The following is a 16895-nucleotide window of genomic DNA, read 5'->3' as shown; positions in this document are numbered from 1 at the left end:
TTGGGTGAGATCCAGACATAGATTCCCCTACACTATGCCATTCCTTTGGGTATTGGGGAGCTTCTCGACAGTCTAGCCCACATTAACAAATGTTTTTCATTAGTGAACTCACTGAACTCACCAGCACCTCAGAGAATGGGGCACCATTTTGAAACTGCACTCCAATCTCTCTGTGAGCTTGAGGATCCCCCCCCCCACCTACTGACAATTCCAACACCCCCCCCCCCCCCCCCACAAACATGGGCATTACCTCCCCTATCCCAAGTGAACACACACCAGTATGGGGGTCACTGAGGGTTTCCCCTTTTGGGTGCCCCTTTCAAGACCCCTTTATCTCTATGGTGCTCCTTCATAACTCCCTTCACCCCCCTCTAATGAGCATGTACCCCCTCAGGCTCCAATCTTGGCACCCAGCCGCCCTGGCGCTGCCAATTGGGCACCTGGACAGTGCCCTGTCACCCTGTCAGGGACTCTGGCTGTACCAGTATGGCACCTCCAGTGTGCCAGGCTGGCACAGCCAGGATATCCGAGTACCAGGGTACTACTCTGTCCCGGACCACCCAGAGGGCTCCAATGGCCTCAGAGAACCTGGAATGGCCATCACCCTAGTCTCCGCTTGTAGAGACCAGTATTAATTGGCGCCTGCTTGAGGCCTCGCCGGTGAGGCCGGTGACTTCCAGGCACTGGGTAAATGTGGCCTCAAATAGGCCGTGCATATTTAAATGAGCCTAATGAAGCATTTAGATATGAATCCGGGCACCATGGGTTGGGTGACTCACGTGTGGTTTTGTGCCCATCATGAAGGGGGCCTCTCCCATGATGCACGTAGAGCGCCAAGATTGGCGCGGGTGCATGCAGTGGGAAAATCAGTCCCAATAATTCTACATGATTCTGTAAAGACATCTCATTCAAGAATCGTAACGTCTTAAGACTTTCAACCTTGGCTCAATTGTAACGACTCCCTTTGGAGACAGGAAGTACTGGGTTCAAGCCCAACTCAATGGACTTGAGCACAAAATCAGGGCTGAAGCTTCACTGCAGTTGTGAGCGAACGGCGCAATGTTGAACGAACTGTAAATCTGCACTAATTTGAAGATGATCAAGTACTTTGCCAACAAACTAGCAACATTTATACCTCGACCTTTATCTTTAAGTATTTTGGGATTTTAGTCAATGTTGAAGTGGAGGAAAATACAACACCAATTTTCATACAAAGATCCCAAAAACTTGCTGAGGGATAAAAATTGGCCAAGGCACAGGAGGACACCAGCTATTTTTCAAATATGCACACTTGTGAGGATAAACAATAATTTCTTGTCTCCCCAGTGTCACATTTGAGGGGTAACCCACTGGGGAATTCCTCAAGGCAGTTCCCAAGTAAGAGTTCACTCAGCTATTGCCCAGGTGGGCTAACCTCCTCTGCTCTATTGTGCTGGGCTGGGAACTATCCGACAAAGCAATTTACCTCACTAACTTTGGATGGTTCTTCCATTTTTCCCCCGTGGTTACTCTGAAAGAGTTAAAGGAAAAACAAACTAAATTTCAGTGTATGAACTATTTTAAAGTCCTAAGCCAAGCCCTGCATGGGACACCAGCCCCAAGACCCCCAGGAGACCCCCCCCCCATCGACATCCCCACCCCATCCCACCTGGCCTGACCATCCCATGCCCCACCCCTCCCCACCAACCCAGCATGGCCCAACCACAATCTACAGTCCACAGTCTCCACCCATCCCACCCCAACCTCACCCACTGCCCCACATCCTGGTCTAACAACAGCCCCCCGCCACCCCCCCCCCCCCCCCCCTCCCCCCCCTCCCCTCCCCCAGTCACCCAAAGTCAGAATTGAACCCGGTCCTGGTGCTGTGAGGCAATGTTGCCAGTGCTAACCACAGTGCCACCGTGCTGGCCTGCTTTATAGCAGCTAGTGCCTTAAAAGGGGGCGTGCCCACCTTTGCCACGCTCCATTTACACCTCGATGCTGGAGCCCCGGAGCTGTTTCATTGTTCCTTTCGCACCCGGCTTGAGTGAAAGGGTCAGGCGACAAGTGGGATTTGCATCTCCAGAGAAGGCAAGTCACTACAGAGTTGCAATCCGCTGGTAATTCCCACTCTGAGCATTCCGTCAGCACAATGATGGCATTGTTAGCTTCAGCAATAACTCCTCAGTACTGCACAAAGATGTCATGCCTCGTGCATCTTAAATGGGGTTTGATGCCATGACCTTCTAAGATGTGGAGATGCTGGCGTTGGACTGGGGTGAGCACAGCAAGAAATCTTAAAACACCAGGTTAAAGTCAACAGGTTTGTTTCAAATCACTAGCTTTTGGAGCACTGCTCCTTCGTCAGGTGAATTAATAGATAGGTTCCAGAAACATTTATATAGACCATCGCCAGGCAGGAATGTTTCCTTCCAGTTGGGGAACACTTCCGTAGTCGAGGGCAAGTTCCGCATAGACGAGTACGGCCTCAACCGGGACCTTGGATTCATGTTGCATTACATTTCCCCCCCCCCCCCCCCCCCCAACCATCTGGCCTGGGCTTGTGAAATCCTACCAACTGTCCTGGCTTGAGACAATTCACACCTCTTTAACCTGGGGTTACCCCTCTCTCTGGCTCTGTAAAGACTTAATTACTTGCAAATGCTCACATTCAAAGTATTGTCTTGCATCTTTGGCTTTGTCTATGTAAATGTTTCTGCAACCTACCTCTTCATTCACCTGAGGAAGGAGCAGTGTTCCGAAAGCTAGTGATTCGAAACAAACCTGATGACCTTCTAATTTAGTGGTGAGCTAAGACTGACACCTGATGATAATGCGTACTAACAGCTTCGAAAACATCATGTCTGTAGAGTGGGAAAAGCAGGAAGCACAGTTGTCAAAGGTTTGTGTTAAATGTTTGTAGGTCTAGCACAAATTACATAAAATAAAATGATCCTCAAAGGAGTCATTGCACTCTATTGTTACACTGAAAAACATATTTACAACTTCTGGTGGGGTTCAGTAAATATTATTAAAACCATCTAGAAAGGTCTACAAGGATTGCTTTGAAGAAACATGGGCATAGTGAGATACCATGTGTGCCAGGTTCCAATACGAAATAAAGGAATACATTTGCATTTAATTAGCACCTAACACAGCTCATAATTACTCAAATTGCTGGACATAAATTACTTTTGGAGTGCAATCATTGTAATGTTGGCCAATGTACATACTCTTGTGTTACAAAATAGGAATGAGGGGAATGTTTTTCAAACAGTGCCAGGGAACACTCTGAATTTGCATAGAGTCCAAATAAGGTGCCACTAACACACCAGGACAGATGCTGAAAGGGTGCTTCCCCTTGTGGGAGACTCAAATTAGAGGACAGAGTTTAAAAATAAGGGGTCTCACATTTAAAATGATGCGAGGAGTTCTTTTCTCTCAGAGGGTTAAAGTCTCCCCAGCGAGCAGTGGAGACAGGGTTGTTGAATATTTTAAAGGCAGAAATAGGTAGATTTTTGCCTGACAACGGAGTCAAAGGGTGTTAGGGGTAGGCAAAATGTGGTGTTGAGGTCACAATCATATCAGCTATGATCTTACTGAATGGTGAAGCAGGCTTGAGAGGCCAAATTACCTATTCCTGCTCCTAATTCATATGTTCTTATGTGAAAGGGCCTTACAGCCGATTCACAGACTTTCAAATAAAAAAAAACATTAAAAAAAAATTTAGAGTAACCAATTCATTTTTGCAATTAAGGGACAATTTAGCATGGCCAATCCACCTAGCCTGCACATCTTTGGGTTGGGGGGGGGGGGGGGGCGAAGCCCATGCAAACACAGGGAAAATATGCAAACTCCACACAGGCAGTAACCCAGAGCTGGGATCGAACCTGGGACCTCAGCGCCATGAGATCTGTAAAGTTTTAGTGAGGAATGTTTTGGCCCCTTCCGCTGGCAGGATCTTCTGGTCCCGCCAGTCAACAGGGATTTGAATGGATCACCACACCCGTCGGGTGAAAAGCCACCACAGTGAGGCTGGAATGTCTCAGTGTTAGTCGTTGTTCTCCAGGGGACCATGACTGTGGGTGGGAGCAAGAGTTGGCATGGAGCATGGAGGTAGCCTGGAGGCTGGAAGCTGGAGTGATGGGCTGGGGACAAGAGGGCCTAAAATGTAATCAAACAACCGGGACATCCCAGAGAACTGAGGTGGGCCTCCTTGGCAACTGGCTATCTCTATGGCCATCTCTGACCTGCTTCCAAGGTGGTGGGCCCAATTCCATCCTGCAACCCCACCCCTCACCCCCAAGTGAAGATTGCGATATTTGGCGCACTTTCTGCTGATGTGGATGCAGCGAGTTAGGAATCTCCCTGAATTGCACTTATCCGTCTTCATAGCAAAAATCTAGGCCTGAGTTTCTTTTTACAGTCTCTCTGCAACTTTAACAAGGCATTGGCCTAGATCTGCCACAAAGCAGCAATCACCATCGGATTCCTGCTGTGCTTGAACTTTTCAATGCCCCAGGCCTGCTTCGCATTTCTAGTCATAGAGTCATATGTGTTTACAGCTTGGAAACAGGCCCTTTGGTCTAGCTTGTCCATGCCGCCCGATTTCTATCACTAAGTGGGTTCCACTTGCCCGCATTTGGTCCAAATCCCTCTATACCCACCCTGCCCATGTAACTCTAACTGTTAAAGGAAAAAATTGTACCTGCCTCAACCACTGCCTCTGGCAGCTCGTTCTAGATGCTCACCACCATCTGTGTGAAGAAATTTCATCTCTGGTCTCTTTTATATCTCTCCCCTCTCACCTTAAACCTATGCCCTCTAGTTCTAGACTCCTCTACCTTTGAGAAAAGATGTTGACTATCTACTTTATCCATGCCCGGTTGGGTCGGGGCTCTTCAGAATGTGAAACATACAGCAGCAGAGTAGCATTGGGCATGGGGGTGGGGAGACAGGGGGGTGGGGGGGGGGGGGGGGGGGGGGAAGGGCGACAACACAAACCACATCCCGTTTTACGGCACCAGCTGACCATAGGTCACACTATTTTTCAGTTAAGACAATTAAAATCCTTTTAGAATAAATTTTCCCAGAGAAGAAGACACACTTTGGGAGTGTGAGACAGGGCTTTCTAAGATGAAATTGCAAAAGAGACATGTTTGCCAACACTGTTTTCTATGGAAGTCAAATAATGGGGATATAGTGGGATTTCCTTAAAGTAACGGTTTCTGAATACTGCCTAGGAAGTGACCATTTGCCTGCAAGATCCTGTGGAGATGGACAGTAATGAGTTGTACATGGATAGAATAATGAATAACATTCATACACAGTAAAATAAAGGGGCATATGGCCGACAAAAGGAAAGGTATTGAAGAATCAGGATCTTAACCCAAGACAAGGTCACGGTTTACCAGACAGCACCTATGTGCTCCTATATGCTTCGGAGACTGGGATAACCTACAGCAGGCATAAGCACTGGACGGTGCCTTTGTCTGATGCTCCAAGTCCAGTACAAGAAAGGCTGTCAAACAGTAGTGCCTACCCCCAAGCAAACCGGGCCAGCATCGAGGCACAAATCACTTAAACTGCTGGGTGAGTCAAGCAATTGACATGCCTGACACCAAGCTCTCAAAGAAAACTTGGGAGTTGGTTGAAGTGGAGCCTCCCAGGAGGACAGCAGGAAAACTTTAGGGAGGTCCTTAAAGCATCTCTGAAGAGGTAAAATATCCCTCATGGTTCATGGGAGTCCCTATCCTATGAACGACTGAAATGGAGAAGGCTCTCATCCAGGAAGGAGAGACTTCTTTGGGAATGTGCAGATGAGAGAGTTAACATCAGGAGTATCTGGTATGATATAATTATGATGTTATGAAACATAACTAAGTAACGGGATCTGGAGGAAAGAGTGTTCCAGTCTCGTGCAGAGTTCCAAAGAGGCAGAGAGAGCTATGCTGTAAATTAAAAATAATTGATTTAACAAACTACATTCTTGAGTAGTTTACTTCGGGAAAGTAGACAAACCCTGAAGAACCCATAAACACCCCAAAAAATAAGATGAAACATGCTGGAGGGGACAGTGAGCAAAAGATCCAGAAAAAAACTCACAGGAAAGACTATAGACCTGATAAGCCTACATATTCTTGAAATATGGGCAAAAGGAGTGGATTGAAGACTCACCAAAAGAGTTGGAGCATTACAAGTGCAGAAGATGTACACGGAGGCCCTGACCCAGAGCCTAGACAGCAGTGAGCACAGACAAGAATGAACAAACAACACCAGAAATGCAGCAACAAGTGTAGAGCTTGGTACAAGCTTGGAATCTGCACTGCCAGTCCCAGAAACCTTCCAAAGTGCTAAAGGCTTGCAACAAGCTCAACACTGGGACAACTGGAGGAAGAGAATTTCCAAGCAGAGAATCGCTTCTGGCTTGCACAAAAAGGAACGAAAGGATCAGATCAGTATTTTACACAGTTGAAGCTATTGCCAACGATATAATAGTGAGACAAGGAATTGATGAGACTTCAAACACTTGTGATTAAATCCTCCAAACATTTGATTTGTATTTCAGCATTCGGAAAAATGTAATTATAGAAAGTGCAAATAATTGCAAAAAAAAAGACAAGCTGAAAACATGGATTCATTTCTTGATGCTCAATAGACTGCCAGAAAACTTTAACTACACAATATAGAGGGATGAGTCTGATGTCTGCCATGGGGGAGACGTAATGTCCTGAGATTTCCAGAAGGCATTTGATAAGATGCCACATCAAAGGCTATTATGGAAATTAAAAGCTTGTGGTGTAGTGGTAAAGTATTAACATGAATTGAAGATTGGCTGGCTGGCAGAAAACAGAGTGTATGCATAAATGGGTCTTTTTCTGGTTGGCAGGATGTAAGTGGAGTTTCTCAGCGGTCTGTGCTGTGTCTTCAACTGTTTACAATTTATATCATGACTTAGCCTTACTCACTATAGGGGACACAAGTACAATCCCAGAAATAGCTATAAATCAGGAAGTGAGGGGAAGGGAGGAACTCAGGAAAACTACAATCACCAGGGACCAAAGAGAAAACGCTGACAAATCTCAGCAGGTCTGGCAACATCTATAGGGAGAGAAAAGAACTAACGTTTCGAGTCCAGATGACCCTTTGCCAAACCTATAAGATAGAGAAAATGGGAAATATTTATACTGTGGAGTGAGAATGAAAGATGAGTCATAGCCACAGAAACCCAGGGAAATGAGGTGCTAATAACCACAGAAACCACAGGAAAAGAGTACTAATGGCAGTCCCCAGAGAGAACAAAAGATGTGAAAGGCCAAAACAGCAGAGAAACTGACATCAGAGGGTAACTGTGACAGCTGTAGATGTGGGGGAAGGGAAGGTGGATAAGATTGAGGGGGGGGGGGGGTTAAATATATATAAAGAAAGACAAGAGAGAAAGAAATGGTAAAGGACAGTTAAAATAAAACAAATGGGTCGAGGTGGAGTAGAGCTAATCATCTGAAGTTGTTGAATTCGATGTTGAGACCGGAGCGTGCCTAACCGGAGGATGAGATGTTCCTCCAATTTGCATTGAGTTTCACTGGAACATTGCAGCAGGCCAAGGACAGACATGTGGGCATAGGAGCGGGGTCTTGTGTGAAAATGGCAAGCTACAATCACCAGGGAAGTAGTATTGAGGAAATTGTTAGGTCTGCGAGCTGACAAATTCCAGGATCTGGATGGACTTTACCCTCAGTTCTTGAAAGAAGTGGCTAATGAGGCAGTTGATGCATTTGTTTTAATTTTCCAAAATTCCCTAGATTGGGGAAGGCTCCATTAGAGGGGACATAGCAAATGTAATTCCTTTATTCAGAAAGAGGGGGTGACAGAAAGCAGGAAACCACAGGTCAGTTATCCTAAAATCTGTCAAAGGGAAAATGTTAGAAGCCATTCTTAAAGATGATGTGGAGATGCCAGCGTTGGACTGCAATGAGCACAGATCACTTGTTTCAAATCACTAGGTTTCTGAGCACTGCTCCTTCCTCAGGTGAATGAAGAGGTAGGTTCCAGAAACATATGTATAGACAAAGTCAAATATGCAAGACGATACTTTGAATGTGAGCATTTGCAGGTAATTAAGTCTTTACAGATGCAGAGAGAGGGGTAACTCCAGGTTAAAGAGGTGTGAATTGTCTCAAGCCAGGACAGTTGGTAGGATTTCGCAAGCCCAGCCAGATTGGGGGGGGGGGGGGGGGGGGGGTTGAACGTAATGCAACATGAATCCAAGGTCCCGGTTGAGGCTGTACTCATCCATGCGGAACTTGACTATAAGTTTCTGCTCGGCAATTCTGCGTTGTCGCATGTCCTGAAGGCTGCCTTGAGGAACGCTTACACGAAGATCAGAGGCTGAATGCCCTTGACTGCTGAAGTGTTCAACGACTGGAAGGGAACATTCCTGTCTGGCGATTGTCGCGCAATGTCCGTTCATCCGTTGTCGCAGCTTCTTACTATTCTTAAAGATGTTATAGCAGGGCACTTGGAAAATTTCAAGACAATCAACCAGAGGCAATGTGGTTTTGTAAATTTGTTTGATTAATTTTATGGACTTCTTTGAAGAAGTCACATGTGCTGTGGATGAAGGGGAACTGGTGGATATATTGTACTTATATTTCCAGAAGGCATTTGATAAGGTGCCACATCAAATGTTATTGCATAAAACAAAAGCTTATGGTCTAGGGGGTAACATATTAGTATGGATTGAAGTTTGGCTAGCTAACGGGAAACATTTGAAAATTCTCGCCTTTAAACTCAAATAAATCCATTCCCAGACACTCTCATGGCCTTGCTGGAAAAGTGCAGGGTGGCAGTGGTTCCCTTTGCTCTTGTTGCAAGTGTAAAGCAATTCAAAATTGACAATTCAAAAGGGTGGCACAGTGGTTAACACTGCTGGCATAAATGGGTCTTTTTCTGGTTGGCAGGATGTGACAAGTGGTGTGCCACGGGGATCAGTGCTGAGGCCTTAACTTCTTACAATTTATATAAATCACTTGGATGAAAGAATTGAGTGTATGTTTGCTGAATTAGCTGATGACACAACGATAGGTTGGAACCTGAATTGTGAAGAGGTCGTAAAGCGGCTGTAAAGGGACATAGATAGGTTAAGTGAGTGACCAGAAATCTGGAAAATGGAGTATAATGTGGGCAAATGTGAAATTGTCCATTTTAGCAGGAAGAATAAAAAAGCTTATTATCTAAATTATAAGAGATTGCAGAGCTGAGGTACAAAGGGATCTGGGTGTCCTAGTGCATGAATCACAAAAAGCCAGTATACAAGTACAGTAAGGAATTAGAAAAGCTAATAGAATGTTATTGTATATTGTGACCAGAATTGATCACAAATTTAGGTTATGTTTCAGTTGTACAGGGCATTGGTGAGACCACATCTGGAGTATTGTGGACAAAGTATTGGTCTCCTTATTTCAGGAAAGATGTAAGTGCATTAGAAACAGTTCAGAGAAGATTTATAAGACTAATATCAGAAATGGTTGGGTTGTCAAATGACGAAAGGTTGGAGAGGTTAGGTTAGTATTCACTAGAGTTTAGAAGATTAAGAGGTAACTTGATCAAAACCCTTAAGATCCTGAGTGGTATTGACAGGGTGGATGTGGAGAGGATGTTTCCTCTTGTTGGTGAATCTAGAAGTAGGGGTCACTGTTTAACAATAAGGGTTGCTCATTTAATACAGAGATTAGGAGGAAAAAAAATTCTGTCAGTAGGGAGAGAGTCTCTGGAATTCTTTCCTCAAAATGCAGTGGAAGCAGAATCTTTGAATAATTTTAAGGCAGAGCTAGATAGATTCTTGATTAACAAGGGGGTGAAAGATTATCTGGCGTAGGTAGGAATGTGGGGTTGAAGTTACATGTAGGTAGGGTGTTCTTTCAGAGGGTCGGTGCGGACATGTATGGATTCTACGGAATTGACTTCTCAATGATGGTTAAAATTGCATATCAGGCAAAGCTGCCTGTTGTGACATTCGAGGCACAGCTAATGAAGCCTGTAATTAGCATGACAAGCACACATCTAGAGGGCTTCTTCCAATTTGCAGCCCTACACACTTATTCCTGAGAGACAATGGTCATAGACAAGCAGAATTGATATTCAATAGAGCTTAACCCCTTGGTCCTCAGAGTGTGGGATTCTACTCACAGTTCAGTTGTACTTCCCCAAGTGAGATGGTCATTGTTCCTTATTTGGCAAGGATGCTATCCATTCCGGAGAACTCCAATCTGCCCTTGCAATCGGCCACCCAGGAACCTTAGTTACCTTCAGGCTGACCCTCAATATTCACCTCCTTCCATCCACTTTCAAGCTCCCACTAAGGATGGGCACTCCCTCAGTGGTGATTTGGCCAAAAAACCCAGCAAGGAGGACACAGGAAGTGATGCCTGAGTGCCAGCCTGAAGAACCCCTTAAAGCAAGCGATGCCCTGAAGTTAATGGAGGGTAGGGTCTGCCAATGACCTTTGCTCCTGGGATTGGGTGACTGGGCCTGCGTTGAACTTACCTGTGTCCCCCATGTCCGCTCAAGTGCAACCTGAGCAATGAAGACCTTGGAATACCATGGCTGTCTGGGTGCTCATCTCCAATATCCCCCTTGGAGGTGAGGCTGCCAGGTTCGCGCTTTTATCGACCTTTAGTTAGTGAATATTCTGTGAGGGGGGCAGGGCGGGAGGTGTGGAGAGAATGCTTGCCAATGAGGTTCCCGTGTTCCCATGGCACAATTCACACTACCCCACTGGATGTTGAACGGGGGGGGGGGGGGGGGGGAATAAAACATTCCAAAGCCCAATCACGTTGGAGAGAATCGTGTTTTTAATTCTCTCCGGATTTTGAGCCCATGCTGAGTTTCTCTCGGGTGGAGCTTGTGGGCTCAAAATCACTACAACCCCATGATATTTAGCTGCTTAAAAACCAACAGACCAATATTCAGTACACTGTCTGATGACCGTGTACAAAAAAACCCAAAGATGATGTAATTAACGTTAACCAGCCCCTTACAACAATCAATCTGCTAGACATTCCCAACACTTCTGCACCTTCTCACCTATGTGTTCCACACCATAGACAAAAGCGCAACTGTTTCTTGATCCTTTGAGGTACACATCAAAGCTATGCTGAACAAAAGCCCACAGGACATTTAGAAAATATATAAATAGAGCCTGTAAGTTCCTGATAAACAAGCATGCCACAGCATAAGAGTTATGAGGTTCAATTTATCAGTGATTTATTTTTTAGCATTCCCACCAGGCGTGAGTCATGCATCTGTTAAATACAAAAGCTTCTTTTTTAAAAATAAAAACAATGCAGAAGTAGTATTTTGCGTTAATTTAAGATTTCTGTTGCATAGATTGGAACATTGCCGTAATGCTCCCCTCATCGGTCCCATGATTCACGACTCTGCTGACATGAATATCCGTCAATTCAGAGACTGAAATATCTAGTTGTCACATAATTAAAACCTTCAGCTTGGAGTAGACGTTTCAATTAAGAACAAAATATGCCTCAGAGTTACATTTTTCTGCTGTAGAGTTTTTTTATTGCACTTGATATCATAGAATTTACAGTGCAGAAGGAAGCTATTCGGCATCGAGTTTGCACCAGCCCTTGGAAAGAGCACCTTACCTAGGCCCACACCTCCACCCCATCCCCGTAACCCCATCTAAACTTTTTGGACACTTAGGGGCAATTTATCATGGCCAATCCACCTAACCTGCACATCTTTGGATTGTGGGAGGAAACTGGATCACCCGGAGGAAACCCACGCAGACACAGGGAGAACATGTAGACTCTGCACAGACAGATATCAAATGCATATATGACAATAGTAGTATAAACTTTAATTAATTTGATGATGGTGCTGCGAAGCACAATGGCAGATTTAACTCTGTTGTGATTCTGTATGTTACATATCCAGCTATGAAATAAGCTTATTTCTACTGAAAACCTGTGGTTTCACACTGCTATCACCTCCACATTGGATTCTACTGGAAGGAGTAGCAATGATAATAAGGTTGTCAATTGAATGTTACTTACTTTGGTAACTTTAACCACTACAATTTCAAAGTATATTTATTCCCTCAGGTTCCTCTTTGTCCAAGCAAAACCAAACTGAGATTTTTCCCATTTAAAATGAGAACATCCCCATTTATCCAGGAACCGGAGTCTTTAAACTGGCCTATAAAGTTGCAGAAAATCCATTCTGAAGAGGAATATATTTCCCCTAAAAAGAATAATGAGATTCGTTCTTAAGGGGCCCTTGTTGTGCCATGTCACTAGTCGTATCATATGCATTTATGAGTTTCTAAAAAAATTTGAAGTACCTAATTCTTTTTTTTTTCCCAATTAAGGGGAAATGTAGAGTGGCTAATCCAGCGACCCTGTGCATTTTTGGGTTGTGGGGGTGGGACCCACAGAGACACAGGGATCCCTGGAATGAAGAGCTTATGAGGAACGGTTGAGGACTCTTGGTCTATACTCTTTGGAGTTTAGAAGGATGAGGGGGGGGATCTTATTGAAACTTACAGGATACTGCGAGGCCTGGATAGAGTGGACGTGCAGAGTATGTTTCCACTTGTAGGAAAAACTAGAACCAGAGGACACCATCTCAGATTAAAGGGACGATCCTTTAAAACAGAGATGAGGAGGAATTTCTTCAGCCAGAGGGTGGTGAATCTGTGGAACTCTTTGCCGCAGAGGGCTGTAGATGCCAAATCTCTGAGTGTCTTTAAGGTAGAGATAGACAGGTTCTTGATTAATAAGGTGATTAGAGGTTATGGGAGAAGGCAGGAGAATGGGGATGAGAAAAACATCAGCTATGATTGAATGGTGGAGCAGACTCGATGGGCCAAGTGGCCTAATTCTGTTCCTGTCTTATGGTTTTATAATGTGAAAACTCCACACGGACAGTGACCCAGGGCAGGGATCGAACCCAGGTCCTCGGTGTCATGAGGCAGCAGTGCTTACCATTGCACCACCATGCTGCCCCTATTTATGAGTTAATAATGATAAATTAAATTTATCTTAGGTACATTTCTAGACCTATAGAAGTAAATTTTCAACTTGTTTTCCAGGCATAACACTAGTGTTATGGACTGGCGTCCACTAAGCAAGTCATAGAGAATTTTATTTCCATTGATTTCAGAAGACAAATTGAAAATCTACCCCATAGTCTTTTTGGGGGCAACAGAATTCCACCATTGCTTCAGGATTGCATTAGATAAGTTATTTTTCACTTTATTCATTTTTATGGACGTTATCATTGCTGGCTTGGCCAGCATTTATTGCCTGTCCCCTAACTGCCTTCTCATTACAGGGGGCATTTGAGAGTTCACATTGCTGTGAATCTGGAGTCACGTGTCGGCCAGACTTCCTTCCCTAAAGGACATTGGTGAACCAGATGAATTTTTACAACAATCAGCATTGGTTTCATGGTCATCATTAGACTTTTAATTCCAAATTTTTATTGAATTAAGGTTTCACCATATGCTGTGGCGGGATTATTTTTGTCTAATTGTCAACTCAGGCAAGCCTGCCGACTGCACTGCTGCTTTTTTCCGCCATATTTTTAAACACCAAAAATAAATCAAGGGGTTAGGTCCCACGATCCCACACTGACATCACGCCAGCAACCTTGGCTCTCGACTGATCAGGACACTCTTTTAAAAGGGTACCCCAGTGTCAGACCGATGAAAGTAGATAAAAGGAACACCACCAATGAAATCTCGCCCCCGCCTCCCCAGAGCACTACGGACCCCACCATCCACCCCCCCCCCCCCCCCCCCCCCCCCCCCCCCCCCCCCCTCGCCACTGACATGGAACCTCCGGTACATTCCCCCGCACCACCGCTGCCCCAAAATTCTCTGCCACCCCCATTGGCAGTGCCAGAATACTGCCTGGGCATAACTCTCCTTCCCCCGCAGGTACTGTCCGGCAGTTATCCTGTTGTAAACCACGTCGATGTAACATTACGCCATTGGCGTGGGAAGTTACAGTGGGGAGGCTCATTAATTAGATTTAAATGCATTAAAATGGGGTTCCCGTCATTGCATGTAGAAAGGGAACCCTGTTATGTAACTAGCAGGGGACGTGGACAACCGAGCGGGGAAATCCAGCTGCTGTAAAAGCCATTTTGATTCTCCCGGTCTATTTTCCACCCCTCCACCATTCCCCGCCTGCGCAAAACAGGGGACGGGGCAGAAAATCCACCCCCTCTGTGTTCTACTCGATGAAACCTTTTCAGAATTTTAAAGATCTCTATTAGGACACAAATCGGCATTCTCTCTTCAAGTGAAAAAAGACACGGCTACTTTAATCTTTCCTGGTAGATCTAATCTTGCAGTCTGTTATCATCCTTGCAATTTAACTAAACAAAATTGTCTTCAAATGGACACCATATTAACTAAAGTATTCGGCAAAGATCTCATGGATTTTGTTTGCGACAGACTGAAACTATTTTTCAAATAGAAATTCCCACTTAGGGAGTGAAAATAAGACAAATCGGGAACAAATCCAAATTGCATTTTCTTATCTTCTGTACTTTAAAATTAAACTATTACCCTACAACCCCTCATGTGGCTATTTTTTTTGTCTGCCTTAACTGTTACAAGACATTAATGGCAAGGATACTTCCTGTAGGGGCTGGTTTAGCTCACTGGGCTAAATCGCTGGCTTTTAAAGCAGACCAGCAGCATGGTTCAATTCCCGTACCAGCCTCCCTGGACAGGCGCTGGAATGTGGCGACTTGGGGCTTCTCACAGTAACTTCATTGAAGCCTACTCGTGACAATAAAGTGATTTTCATTTTCATTTTTCATACAGTTGATGCACCAGAAGAAATAACAACTGAAATAATCACTGTAAATTCACTGATTTATCATCTGTTTTGATTACCAGGATCAATCTGTAAATAACTAAACCAAAACACATTCGTTTTGAAGAATACATTGCACCATAATTTGCTGTGGTGGGGCATCTCACAGCACCAATCTTTAGTTAGTCTTATCTCTGTACAATTATATTTTAAGTTTCCCCTCTGGCTGGTAGTGACATAACAGGGGAAGCAGCACCTGGAAGCTGAATGAACAGGGCAAGTAACTGTGCATTCCCTGAACCAACCTGATTGAAGGATTTAATGTCAAATCAGGTACAGGAATTGAAAGAGGGGGAAATAAAGATTGGATGAAGAGAGGGTAAAAGGGAAAAAAATATTGTTTTTTTAAAATTTCAAATTAAACCATTAAAAGGTGAAGGAATGTGACTTCACATTTTTCATATTTTTTCAGTGCCAGTGAGATTGACTGGCAGCATATTAACATTTAGCACGTTACTAAAGGACTTTGACTGAAGTGGATAAGTCATCATTCTGTGGCAAGTTTAGTTTGCATCTGTCGCACAAATGCTGCAATTGCCCATCCATTCAATCCATTTCAATGAGGAGGCAGGCATTGAGATGTCATTTTAATTAAGCTAATGGCGGACGGGCACAGCTTGGACAGCAACTTTTGGATTTCCTTATTTAACCGCAGAGCTGTGCCTGACCACATGAGTAAGGCAGAGTGTCATTAGCTTCATCGTAATTTTAACAGCACATTATGGCCAATTGTTGCACAACTTTATCCATGACAAATACACCTGGCACAAACAAACAGATACACAAGCACACAGACACAGGTACTATTTGTGAGACTATAAGTTACCTCACTGTTGCCATAATGTCTTTCTCAAGATGTTTGACAAGAAGTTTGGCAATTGCTGTGAAGCTGTTACTCATGCAATATATGTCTTTGCTCTGAGCTCCTAAAATGTTGCCAAATGTGTCAGTGATGTTTTTAATCTCTAGCAGCAGGATATGATGAAAACAGTGCTCCATGTTTGCCAGCTGGGTCACCAGATAAGCCAGGCAGCTCCTTGCCTTTTCCTAAGGAAAATCATAGATATGATGGTCAATGGAACAGCTAAGTTACAGCTTTTATAACCAAACAAACATTACCAAAAATCAGCCTAAGAAAACAGTGAAGGGCTGGATAAAGTTTTCTGAATTCCAAGTATAATTTATTGCACAGAAATTAACGTAGACGTATGCAATCCTCCTCGCTGCAGTACGTTCAACTCAGTTTGTGCTGAGCTATTCGATGTCAGTGAAGGCGCCACAATTGACCTCAACACTATATGGTTAAGGAGTGGAATAAGGAATCAAGCAGGCTTGATTACATGGCAGCACAGTGGTTAGCACTGTCGCTTCACAGCACCAGGGTCCCAGGTTCGATTCCCGCGTTGGGTCACTGTCTGTGCGGAGTCTGCACGTTCTCCCCGTGTCTGAGTGGGTTTCCTCAGGCTGCTCCGGTTTCCTCCCACAAGTCCCGAAAGATGTGCTTGTTAGGTGAATTGAACATTCTAAATTCTCCCTCTGTGTACCCGAACAGGCGCCAGAGTGTGGCGACCAGGGGCTTTTCACAGTAACTTCATTGCAGTGTTAATGTAAGCCTACTTGTGACACAAATAAAGATTATTATTACACTATCACCTGGAAGAACATAATGACATTCAATAGGACCAAGATAAATTTAAACAAGGATAAAAGGTTGAACTTAATATGATTACATCCAAGATAACACACCAGTGTTTGAAATAACAAAATAGCTGCACATAATAGTTGAATGCTTTCAGAAAAGATGAGTTGAAGAAAATATTTTTGTATCATTACTCAGTGCTCATGAAGCAGCTGTTTAGAAAGCCTTTCAGATATTAGAATGCACCTCAAAGAAACTGGATAGAGATTGAAATAAACTCCAGTATTTTAGAGTGTGGGGATTGATAGAATGCAGGAGTTCATGAGATCGAAGGGGACATTAGATTGCAAGGGTTCTCTCGATTGTGT

At 44.2% G+C, this 16895-nt stretch overlaps 1 protein-coding gene across 4 annotated transcripts in view; it reads right to left on the bottom strand.

The window, feature by feature from the left end:
• veph1 (ventricular zone expressed PH domain-containing 1) overlaps positions 1 to 16895 on the bottom strand; it is a 359761-nt gene that overhangs the window by 144794 nt on the left and 198072 nt on the right. For all 4 annotated transcript variants that reach the window (XM_038816020.1, XM_038816021.1, XM_038816022.1 and 1 more), the window contains exon 8: positions 15715 to 15935. In XM_038816020.1, the coding sequence (XP_038671948.1) occupies positions 15715 to 15935 (221 nt within the window). The remainder of the gene's footprint in view (positions 1 to 15714; positions 15936 to 16895) is intronic.

Source organism: Scyliorhinus canicula, chromosome 13 (genome assembly GCF_902713615.1).
Source record: "Scyliorhinus canicula chromosome 13, sScyCan1.1, whole genome shotgun sequence".
Taxonomy (NCBI): domain Eukaryota; kingdom Metazoa; phylum Chordata; class Chondrichthyes; order Carcharhiniformes; family Scyliorhinidae; genus Scyliorhinus; species Scyliorhinus canicula.
The sequence above is the reverse complement of the archived record's forward strand: the minus strand, read 5'-3'. Positions and strand labels throughout refer to the sequence as shown.